This window comes from Dreissena polymorpha, chromosome 3, assembly GCF_020536995.1.
Source record: "Dreissena polymorpha isolate Duluth1 chromosome 3, UMN_Dpol_1.0, whole genome shotgun sequence".
Taxonomy (NCBI): domain Eukaryota; kingdom Metazoa; phylum Mollusca; class Bivalvia; order Myida; family Dreissenidae; genus Dreissena; species Dreissena polymorpha.
Window position 1 is genome coordinate 100,472,048 of NC_068357.1, and position 12,643 is coordinate 100,484,690.

Here is a 12,643-nt window from a genome sequence, read left to right on the forward strand (position 1 = left end):
TGCTATCTTCAATATTGCAAAAGTATTCATAAAATAAGCGATTTGGGCCACATATATTTGACCTCTGACCTTGAAGGATGACCTTGACCTTTCACCACTTAAAATGTGCAGCTCCATAAGTTACAATTGCATGCCAAATATCAAGTTGCTATCTTCAATATTGCAAAAGTATTCATAAAATAAGCGATTTGGGCCACATATTTGACCTCTGACCTTGAAGGATGACCTTGACCTTGACCTTTTACCACTCAAAATGTGCAGCTCCATGAGATACACATGCATGCCAAATATCAAGTTGCTATCTTCAATATTGCAAAAGTATTCATAAAATGAGCGATTTTAGCCACATATATTTGACCTCTGACCTTGAAGGATGACCTTGACCTTTCACCACTCAAAATGTGCAGCTCCATGAGATACACATGCATGCCAAATATCAAGTTGCTATATTCAATATAGCAAAAGTTATTGCAAAATGTTAAAATTGGCGCAAACCAACCAACCAACCAACAGACCAACCAACAGACCAACAGACAGTGCAAAAACAATATGTCCCCCACTACTATAGTGGGGGACATAAAAACCCTAATCATAAGTGACAACTGGTATTCAGGTCATGTTTGTGACATTGTTTTAGTTGCATGTACTAGTATATGAATAGAGCAGCTGTTGTAAACAGCCAAGTTGATACAGAGAAACAATAGTATACTGTAGGACAGCTAGTGATAAGAATTTTAGGATTATAATAAAATTATTGTTTATGCTTTTATGCAATATGAAGCCAAAGAGTAAAATTACAAGAAAATGTATTGACACAAACTCATTTCCAATGATAATTCGATGAAAATTAATTTAGACCATAATTAATTATTGAGTTTGCTACTGGTACATTGTCATGTTGGTTCAAGTGCCTTTGTCTAACAGCATGTAAAGTATTATTTGATATTTCATAATTATTGTCTCTAGCTAGCATTTAAGAAAGAATGTTTTTATTTACATGTGTGTCTTCATAGAGACCTTGTAACATTCTAATTATTTTCTTTCATTTCCACCAGTTCAATATGTGTTTTCCAACTTTAAACCTCTTTGTGTATCCCAAAAATAGCGTGTTATGTGATGCTGCTCGCTTCAAAATTTTATTAAACTCTTCTCCATAATGTAACTATCACAAATATCAAACAAGCCTGGAAAAACTGGGCTGAATGCATGTGCAAGTGTCATCCCAGATTAGCCTTTGCAGGGAGGACACTTTCAGCTCTTATGGATTTTTTGTTTGAAGTCTCTTCTAAACAAAACATCTAGTTTAGGTGAAAAGTGTTGTCTCTGCAGTAAGCCCTGTTTTCTGAGAATCAGGCTCAAATGTGTAGATATAATATTCAAAACTGTACATGTGCATAATGTGTCGTCGAGGATCAACCTGTTTTCTGGGCAGAGGGAATTTGAAGAGAACACTTTCTGCTTTGATGTTATTTTCTTTCTTATCTAAAATGACATCCACTAGACTGCGCATGACGATACAGACAACACTTTGCAAACATTAACTTATCCCAAATTTTCCAGGCCTTGTATCATTGGGTTTGACCGAAATGTTTAATGTGATTGGATGTATAAACTTTACTTTCTTATTCTGCATGCTTCTCTGGATGAATCCCTGCATTTACTAATGCCTGATATATTTTAATAAATTGAGTGGTGTTCTGAGAAAACTGGGCATAATGCAAGTACATAAAGTATCGTCCCAGATTAGCCTGTGCAGTCCACACAGGCTAATCAGGGACGACACTTTCCGCTTTTATGACATTTTTTGTTTAAATGAAGTCTTTTCTTAGCAAAAATCCAATTTAGGCTGAAAGTGTCGTCCCTGATTAGCCTGTGCACATTGCACAGGCTAATCTGGGATGACACTTTACGCACATGCATTATGCCCAGTTTTCTCAGAACGCAACTCATGTGTATTTGTGAGTACATCCTTTACTGATATGAACATGAGACCTGAGCTGAATGTCCAGTGTTTGATTATAATGTTTGTCAAGATGAAAAAAAGGTATAGTTAACAAAAATCTGCTATAGTCCGATTTGACCAAAACAGGCTAATTAACTTACAATAATTGTTTTTATAGTCCAATGCTATACTATCAAATTAAACTTTGTTCCCAGCATGAATTGATCAATAGTTCTCAGATGTTTACATATTTAAGTATTATCACAATGGTGTAGGGTTATTTTGTTTTAACAGGCTGCAAGGCGACACTTACATCGTCCCCTGCTTGTGTATCGCTTGAAGAACCTCATGGTGATCGACGGGATACCAGTGACAGAGGAGGAGCGGGCAAAGGCGGAGCTTTACTTCATGGACCAACAGGTAGGCGGGTCTTATCAATATTTTTTAATTTATTGTGAAGCTGCTGAAGCTCTTCTAAATGGGCAAGAAGGTAGGCAATAAAATAAATATTTTCAAAATGCGGGGTGTTCCATTGCAAAATGCGGGGTGTTCCATTGCAAAATGTGGGGTGTTCCATTGCAAAATGCGGGGCTGTTCCATTGCAAAATGTGGGGCTGTTCCAAATGGCCAATGGAAGACATTGGTTATAAATACTCATAAAAAGTTTGAATACTTAGAGCATATAAATCTTCATAGCAAAAAAGGAAGCATTGTTTAAAGATGCTGGGGCAAAAGAACTTACAAATAATTGTTGGCCTAGGTGTTGCTTGGTATGTAGAGCTTGTTAATATTCACTAGATTATTATTGGTCAAGGGGTTGCTGGGAAGCTGAAGCTTATGAATATTCATTAAATTGTTGTGTGTCAAGGGTTTGCTGGGTAGATAGCTAAACATTCATGGAATAATTGGGTGTAAGGATGATGTTTTGCAGAGTCTGTGAATATTCCTAAGAGTCTGCATGCATCAATTACCAGGTTTGAGTTTGAGGATGCTGGCTGTATAGGATTGTTAATGTCATAAGAAGTTTATGGATCTATAATGTTATGTATTTTCATAATATATGATGGTAATCAGTTTTTGTCTTGGTGTAAATGCACAATTATTATCAGATTATGTGTGTTCTTTGTTGGTTGAATTATGTAGCTGTCACATTATTGTAGGTCTTTTTTGTAGGTCAGCAGCTGCATTATTCCTAGGGTGTTTTATTTGTAGCTTACCTGAGCATAAAGTGCTCATTGTGAGCTATTGTGATCACCCTAAGTCTGGCATATGTCAGTGTGAGTTATTTTAGCTTTTAGCTAGTCATTGCACTAGAGACCACATGATTCATCCAATCTTTTCTAAGTGTCCACAAGTTGAGCGCTTCAGAGCAATCATTGCCGTCTTGATTTTTTGAGACAGGGAATTGTTACTTTTTATCTCATTGATGTGTATTTTGACTGTATACAATGAAAGATGGTAATGTTGCCTACACTGCAACCAAAATAAAAAAATTGGGACCTGTTAGAATGGCTTTTTTTAAACAGGTTGAAAACCCAATAACTAGGAGATATTTTTTTGTAGTGTAAACAAATACCACTTGTTATTACCAAGGTAAATATAAATGTTGTTGACACAGTCTTCTGCACCATAAGTCACAAATGAAGTTGTCTGCTTGAACCCTGCAGTTTATCAAATACCGGAACCGAAAAAATATTCTGTCTGATATGCAGCCACATTTTCCAATGTTGCATACCAGCATGTTTTAATTTAAATATTATGATGAAAAGAACGTATATCTACAACCAAAACTTGTGTATGCCCCCTTTCGAAGAAAAATGGGTATATAGTTTTCGCACTGTCCATCTGTCAGTCTGTCTGTTTGTCTGTCTGTCTGTCTGTCTGTCTGTCTGTCTGTCTGTCTGTCTGTCTGTCTGTCTGTCTGTCTGTCTGTCTGTCTGTCTGTCTGTCTGTCTGTCTGTCTGTCTGTCTGTCTGTCTGTCTGTCTGTCTGTCTGTCTGTCTGTCACACTTTTCGTGTCTGCTCTCTATTTCAAATACTTTCATCCGATCTTTACCAAACTTGGTCAGAAGTTGTATCTAGACAATATCTAGGTCGAGTTTGAATATGGGTCATGCCGGGTCAAAAATAGGTCACAGGGTCACATAGTGCATTTCAAGGATTTAGCATGGTAAAATGCTCATAACTTCTATCAAAGCGTTGGCTATAACTTTTGCATTATTGAATATAGAAACTTGATATTTGGCATGCATGTGTATCTCATGAAGCTGCACATTTTGAGTGGTGGAAGTTCAAGGTCAAGGTCATCCTTCAAGGTCAAAGGTAAAAAAAAAAAATTCAAAGCAGCGTCTCATGAAGCTGCACATTTTGAGTGGTGATAGTTCAAGGTCAAGGTATCCTTCAAGGTCAAAGGTCAAAAAAAAAATATTTCAATGCGGCGCAATAGGGGGCATTGTGTTTCTGACGAACACATCTCTTGTTTTTTTCATAGTCCATTTAATCATGTAGTATATTTTCTGACCAGAAACCACTGTGTTATTGTTGGTAGGTACTCGGTTTAATTTTATAAATAGAACATGATCCTTTGCCATATGTTATATAGTATAAAATTAAAATCACCAAACTGGCTATTTTAATTTCTTTACATTAGAAAATGGAAGGTCAACTACCTTGTTTATTTTTTACAAAATACAAGGATTTTAGCCAAACTCTGGAAAAACCAGGCTTAATGCTTTGTTAAATTTTGTCCCAGATTAGCCTGTACAGGTTCCCAGGGTGATCAGGGATGACCATTTCTGCTTTTAAGGAATAGTTTGTTTTAAGCGAGTCTCTTCTTTAAAAACTCCAGCCAAGGTGGACAGTGTTTTCCCTTATTAGTCTGGTACAGTACTTTACTTACTTGCATTAAGCGCTGTTTCCTAGAGCAAGACTTGTTTGTATCAGCAATAATGCAAGGGCCTCAAATTTCTCTTGTTGAGTAACAATGTGACATAAACATTCACACTGTCTCCATTGTCACAGGAGCTTGAGTTCGGCTTGAAGGTAACAGCAAGTTTCGGTCTTGTAGTAGAGCCAGACATTTATAGTTGTGCTTCTGTTGTCTTTGTTCTTATATATAAGATGAACAAGCGTCAACACTTTTGTAATGTCTGGTTTTAGATTATTAGCTCTTGAATTAAAGGTAGATTCTATGTAGTTTCACATTCGCAGTGGACTTAGCGGAAGTTTTTCTTAGTATTTCATGTTTTAACGTACTTTTCGGAATCTTGCTACTTTAAACATTCCTGCAGGTTTTTTTGTCTGTTAGATGTTTAAGTATATGCTTCAAAAAGAAAATTAAATAAGCTTTTTTCAGTCATTGACAATTTCCTTCTTTTATATTTATTATGGAACATTATTATGTGGTGAAAACTTTTCTAGTACATAGAATGTATAAATTATAAAAATCATGTTCTTCTATTGCAGTTGGCATTAATATATTCACACTTGATGTTGATTATTTCACGCTCTGATATTAGTTTTGTTTCTTTCATCCAATGTATTCTTTAAAATGTGTGTACTAATATGCATATTCAAATGTAACTTTTACCTGTTTTTTAAATGTTATTTTATTATGACCTCTTTCCCCATGTAGATGTTTAGAAGGTTTTCACATATACTACCAAATAGATACATGAATGTTGATCTATTGCTTGGGGACTGTAACTTTTGACATTAGTTTCAGCCAAAAAATGTAACCAATATAGATGTAAGTTACTTGTTGTTTAGTAACTCTGTTTTCTTTCACTTTGATTACCTCTTTCGTAGTTTTACGTTGATTTTAAAAAGTAACTATAGATATTAACCTGAAGTATATGGATATTTTGTTTCTGGAGAGACTTTATGATGTGGCCTGGTCCCTTTCAAACCAATGTTACACTGTCACGATTTTCTCTCAGCATGATATAATATGAACACATTTCTTTTGCCATCTGTGTGCATCTTGGAGAGGCGTTAGCGATCATTATTGATCAGAGAATGCTTTCACTTGTAACTCCCTTACACAATGTAAAAAACAGTTTAAAAATTAATAAACTAGCATCCAGTCACATTTGCCTGATAGAAATCTTGCATTTAAAGTTCCCATTTTATGCTTCTGATGTTTTTAGCTCACCTGAGCACAACGTGCTCATGGTGAGCTATTGTGATCGCCTTTTTTTCCGTCTTGCGTCCGTCATGAACATTTGCCTTGTGAACACTCCAGAGGCCACATTTATTGTCAAATCTTCATGAAACTTGGTCAGAACATTTGTCCCAATGATACCTCAACCGAGTTCGAAACTGGGTAATGCTGGCTCAAAAACTAGGTCACTAGGTAAAAAAAAGAAAAACCTTGTGAACATTGTAGAAGTCACATTTGATGCCCAATCTTCATGTAACTTTGTCAAAATGTTTGTCTTAATGATATGTTGGTTGAGTTCAAAAATGGTTTTGGTCCATTGAAAAACATGGCCGCCAGGGGGCGGGGCAGTATTCCTTATATGGCTATAGAGAAACCTTGTGAACACTCTAGAAGTCACAATTTTTGCCCAATCATCATGAAACTTGGTAAAAAAATTGGTTTCATTGATATCTCGGACGAGTCTGAAAATGGTCCAGATCGGTGAAAAAACATGGCTGCCAGGGGTGGGGCAGTTTTCTCTAAATGTATATAGTGAAAACATGTGAACGCTATAGAAGTCACCTTTTTCGTCCAATCTTCATAAAATTTGGTCAGAACATTTGTTTCCTGGATATGACGGTTGAGTTTGAAAATGGTTTTGATCGGTAAAAAAACATAGCCGCCAGGGGGCAGGGCAGTTTTGCTTATATGGTTATTGTTAAACCTTGTTAACACTCTTAGAAGTCACATTTATAGTCCAATCTTCATCACTCAGAAACTTGGTCTGAACATTTGTTTTTATGATAGCTAGGCTGAGTTTGAAAATTGTTTCGGTCTGTTGAAAAATATGGCCGCCAGGGGGCGGGGCAGCTTTGCTTATATGGCGATAGTGAAACCTTGTTAACACTCTAGAAGTAACAATTATAGCTCAATCGTCATGGAACTTGGTCCGAAGATTTGTTGTATTGATAGCTTGGCTGAGTTCGAAAATGGTAACGGTTTGTTAAAAAACATGGCCACCAGGGTAGCGGCAGTTTTCATAATATGACTATATTAGAACGATGTTAACACTCTAAATGTAATGCGGATGTTGGTGCACAATGACGATGATGATGATGATGATGATGATGATGATGATGATGATGATGATGATGATGATGATAATGATGATGATTATGATGATACTGGTAATGGATTCAGAAACATTAACCACAACCCAAATATCTAATTATAATTATTGCATTACTCACATTAATTATTGCCATTACTTCTGATTGTTATCTATATCTTTGCAGAAATTTAACATAGTGATAAAACCAATAAAACAACAAGAAGTGTTACATATGAATCTTATTTGACTTTTCATTCACTTATCATAGGCTACTCTCTATAAAACTCATTTATACCTGTGCCTGCATTGTTGCCAGGTGGTAATTGTGTAACACTCCTGGAAATTGACCCCAATTAACTAAGCACTTTCATCAAAGACCTTTGTGTTGATGTCAGATGGAAACCATTCATAAGATAGATAAGACATTACAATTTGAAATGTTTTACCCCCACAATTTTCAGTTAGTCAGTAGTTTGTGTGTGATTATGAAAGATTTGTGATTTTAGCAGGTTTTATTGTTGTTTCAATTGGAAATATCAATGCAAGGTGAGTCCTAAAATTGTTCCAGTTGTTTAAAAACACTTTGTCAAAAATCTGAACAATTTGGTAGTAAAAAAACAACAACTTATCACATCTTTTAAGAAGCACAAACAACTGTTTGAAGAAAAGTTGATTTGCATTTGTTTTTGCAAAAATAATGTATTTATGCTGCAGATGTTTTGTGCATTTAAATTACAAATAGTTTGATAGTTGTTTTGATATGATACATTTTCAAATCTCTTAAATTGTGTGTGTTTACTTCTATATTTGCACACATTTATAACTATAAGAAAGATCAAGTGATGTTTTGTACTATAAAAGATTACCGGTAATATTGAATTTCTAGTAGCTGTACATATTCTCATACTCATTTACTTTTTGTATAACTGACTTTGATATATGATAACAATTCAACATATTTTATTTAATTATGCAAAAACTATTTTATAAAAACACAATCTCTTGAACAAATATGGTTGTTTTCAGTATCTAAAAGTGTTCTTGCTAAACAGATTGTAAACAGTCATCCCCTATAAGATGCTGAGATGCTTATCTCATGATCTCAAATTTGGACAACACTTTGTTGAAAAATGTACTTCCATTTTCTTTTGCTGATACTCATTATTAAATAACTGTCCTCATATTACTTTTATCAAAAATAATAGCTTTGTCGCAACGGGTAACAAATGTCTATTTTAAAAAATATAAACACACACACACAAAACTACTGATATATGTATATATCTGCCGAAACAGCAAACCTTTTTTTTCACAAAACAATGTTAACAACCCTTGTTTCCTGGATTATGTGATGACGGTTGAGTTAAAAAATGGTTTTGATCCATCTAGTAACATGACCACCAGGGGGGGGGGGGGTCATTTTCCTTATATTTATATACTGAAAAAGCCTGTGAACACTCTTAAGTCACATTTTTTGGCCAATCATCATGAAACTTGGTCAAATCATTGGTTTTATTGATATGTCGTATAAGTTTGAAAATGGTCATGATCAGTGGAAAAACATTGCCGCTAGGGGATGGGGCAGTTTTCTCTTTATGTTTTTAAGAAGCATTTTCCTTATATATATATTTTTAAAAATCTGGGTATTAAAAACATGGCCGCCAGGGTGGGTGGGGTAATTTTCTATATAGGCCTATTGTGAATACTTTCAAACACCTTATTTTCAAAGTCAGTCTTGTCATACTAATAATTTGAAATATTTGCTGAAGAGTTTTAATCTTTGTTTCTTTCCATCTAAGTCTCTCAGGTGAGCGACCCTGGGCCCTTGAGGGCCTCTTGTTTTAAGTACCTTTACAGTCAAAAGGCAGATGCAAACAGAAGATATAAGATGTTATTAGATACAAGTTTGTAAGTCTGTGGAAATCGTATTCAAATGGATACATAACTTTGGTGAAATATCTGTACTTCCAGTAGCAAATGATAACTACATGTCATCTGTTAGTAGTAGTAAATAGTCTGTCATTAACAAAACAGGGGTGTGGAATTCTGTTTAACTTGCATAGGTTTTAGTACTGTCTTACAAGTAAACTTTATCAGTCTCTTTGTTCATAGACAATTATTATGATGATGACATTTCATGGCATGAAAATGATGTATTATGTACCATGACTTTATCCATAGACAGTTAAACAATTGTGGTTTCTCCACACCGGTGTTAGAAAATAATTGCAAATCTTCATAAAGCCATGTTGGCATAATCTATATGTAATGGGTTATTATAATAAAGAAAATAAGATAACAATTCTCAATAAACAACTTGTTTTAACTCCACTAATAATCTTAATTATTTGTTAATGTAAACATGTATAATCAATGTAACTTTATGTAATGTCATTTTTTATGTACCTTTGAAAAAGAAATTACATGGTGTACTTTTGAAGCATGCATTTCTTTGACGTTTATTAACTGTGCTTTTTTGTTTCTTTCTTGGTTTGTTTTTAACCAGGTTTTCCGAAGGAAAAAACTGGTTATTAGATTGGCGAATGCGGGCGGGCTGGCTGGCGGGCTGGCTGGCTGGCGGGCTGGCGGAATAAGCTTGTCCGGGCCATAACTATGTCGTTCATTGTCAGATTTTAAAATCATTTGGCACATTTGTTCACCATCATTGGACGGTGTGTCGCGCGAAATAATTACGTCGATATCTCCAAGGTCAAGGTCACACTTTGAGTTCAAAGGTAAAAAATGGCCATAAATGAGCTTGTCCGAGCCATAACTATGTCGTTCATCGTCAGATTTTAAAATCATTTGGCACATTTGTTCACCATCATTGGACGGTGTGTCGCGCAAAATAATTACGTCGATATCTCCAAGGTCAAGGTCACACTTTGAGTTCAAAGGTCAAAAATGGCCATAAATGAGCTTGTCCTGGCCATAACTATGTCATTCATTGTGAGATTTTAAAATCATTTGGCACATTTGTTCACCATCATGGGACGGTGTGTCCCACGAAAGAATCACGTCAATATCTCCAATGTCAAGGTCGCCACGACTAAAAATAGATTTAAAAAAAAAAAAAAACTTACAAAGGGGGTTAATTTTTTTTGGTCATTTCAAAAGTTCAGTTTGAGTTTTCTCCCTTTATCAGATTTTTTTTCACAATGAAAACCTGGTTTTGTGACAATTTTGTCCCTTGTTTTAGATTCCATCTATCTTGAATGTATCTAATACATAGCTCACAACATTGCTTTGTTGTGTGATGATGCACAATGCGGCCAATATTGCTGAAGGTGTGCCAATACAGGCACAAGGCACTGTGTGGTAACATAAGTATTTTATGCACTGCATTTTAAAAGTTAAAGTGATATATTGTGAATTTTTGTTAATACTGTCACAGTTATCAATTTAACATATTTTTTCCAGGGCAGTCTTTTAAATTCATATGAAGTAAGTTACTCTGTATAAAGAATAGACACGTGTAGCTGCAATCTAGTCACAGAATTTAGTAGCTTTTGCTTGAGTTTTTAGTATTTTACAGGTCACAATATTTTCATAGGGATTTGTCCCTTTGCCCCCTATGTTGTGACTAATATTAAAACTTTCTAAAAATATGCAATAAGCTTTTATAAGCATTATTGATAAAATTAGAAAGTTTTAATATTAGTCACAACATAGGGGGCAAAGGGACAAATCCCTATGAAAATATGCTTGTCATAGGCAGAATAATAGTCACTTATGATATAATTATGTTTGAACTTAGTTCAACAAAAAAAGGGGTTAGTAATAAACTGTTTATTACATGAACAAAGTAATCATTCAATGATCACTTGGCTTACTTAAGAAGCCAGGGGTATAAAGCTACTTTCTTTTGTTAACTATAATAAGTTGTATATAGATGAAACAATAACTAGATTTTGCAAATTTTAAAATGCATTTAATTTTATGATCAACCGCATTATCAGTTGAATTTCTTCTTTTTTTTTCATGAAAGAAAAGATAATTCCTGTTATTTTTAACAAGAAATAATCCAAAACTTTGGGATTTAAAGTTATTTTTATGCCCCCGGTAGGGTGGCATATAGCAGTTGAACTGTCTGTCAGTGTGTCAGTATGTCAGTATATGTGTATGTCAGTCTGTCCGACTGTCCGGAAAAACTTTAACGATGGCCATAACTTTTTCAATATTTAACATAGCAACTTGATATTTGGCATGCAAGTGCATCTCATGGAGCTGCACATTTTGAGTGGTGAAAGGTGAAGGTCAAGGTCATCCTGCAAGGTCAAATGTCTAATATATGGCGTCTGTCCGTCCATCCTAAAACTTTAACATTGACCATAACTTTTTCACTATTGAAGATAGCAACTTGATATTTGGCATGCATGTGTATCTCATGGAGCTGAACATTTTGAGTGGTGAAAGGTGAAGGTCAAGGTCATCCTTCAAGTTCAAATGTCTAATATATGGCGTCTGTCCGTTCGTCCAAAAACTTTTACATTGGCCATAACTTTTTCACTATTGAAGATAGCAACTTGATATTTGGCATGCATGTGTATCTCATGGAGCTGAACATTTTGAGTGGTGAAAGGTGAAGGTCAAGGTCATCCTTCAAGGTCAAATGTCAAATATATGGCGTCTGTCCATCCGAAAACTTTAACATTGGCCATAACTTTTCAATATTGAAAATAGCAACTTGATATTTGGCATGCATGTGTATCTCATGAAGCTGCACATTTTGAGTGGTGGAAGCTTAAGGTCAAGGTCATCCTTCAAGGTCAAAGGTTAAAAAAAATAAATTCAAAGCGGCGTTCTCATGAAGCTGCACATTTTGAGTGGTGGAAGTTTAAGGTCAAGGTCATCCTTCAAGGTCAAAGGTCAAAAAATGATAATTTCAAAGCGGCGTTCTCATGAAGCTGCATAATTTGAGTGGTGGAAGTTTAAGGTCAAGGTCATTCTTCAGGTCAAAGGTAATTTTATTTTATTTTTTTTAATTTCAAAGAGGCGCTATAGGGGGCATTGTGTTTCTGACGAACACATCTCTTGTTACATTGTATTTTTAGCTCACCTGAGCACAACGTGCTCATGGGGAGCTTTTGTGATCGCCTTTTGTCCGGCGTAAACATTTTCCTTGTTTCTTGTCCAATTTTCATGAAATTTGGCCAGAAGATTGGTCTCAATGATATCTTGAATGAGTTTGAAAATGGTTACGTTTGCTTGAAAAACATGGCTGCCAAGGGGCGGGGCATTTTTCATTATATGACTATATATGGCTATAGTAAAATCTTGTTAATACTCTAGAGGCCACATTTATTGTCTGATCTTCATGAAACTTTGTCAGAATATTTATTTAAATGATATCCTGGATGTGTATGAAAATGGTTGTGGTCTGTTGAAAAATGTGGCTGCCAGGGTGTTCACTAGTCATGAAACTTGGTAAGAACATTTTGTTCTAATG

At 35.2% G+C, this 12,643-nt stretch overlaps 1 protein-coding gene and 1 long non-coding RNA gene across 18 annotated transcripts in view; both read left to right on the plus strand.

Annotated features, from left to right (window-relative positions):
• LOC127870757 (leucine-rich repeat-containing protein 9-like) overlaps nt 1-12,643 on the plus strand; it is a 76,457-nt gene that overhangs the window by 43,526 nt on the left and 20,288 nt on the right. For 12 of the 17 annotated variants that reach the window (XM_052413217.1, XM_052413220.1, XM_052413213.1 and 9 more), the window contains 3 exons: nt 2,237-2,362; nt 4,964-4,984; nt 10,615-10,638. In XM_052413217.1, the coding sequence (XP_052269177.1) occupies nt 2,237-2,362; nt 4,964-4,984; nt 10,615-10,638 (171 nt within the window). The remainder of the gene's footprint in view (nt 1-2,236; nt 2,363-4,963; nt 4,985-10,614; nt 10,639-12,643) is intronic. The other 5 variants (XM_052413224.1, XM_052413225.1, XM_052413226.1 and 2 more) reach the window with 2 other exon arrangements.
• LOC127870759 (uncharacterized) lies at nt 8,946-10,310 on the plus strand. The gene is made up of 2 exons (XR_008044902.1): nt 8,946-9,903; nt 10,066-10,310. It is a non-coding gene; the product is annotated as an uncharacterized LOC127870759 (long non-coding RNA).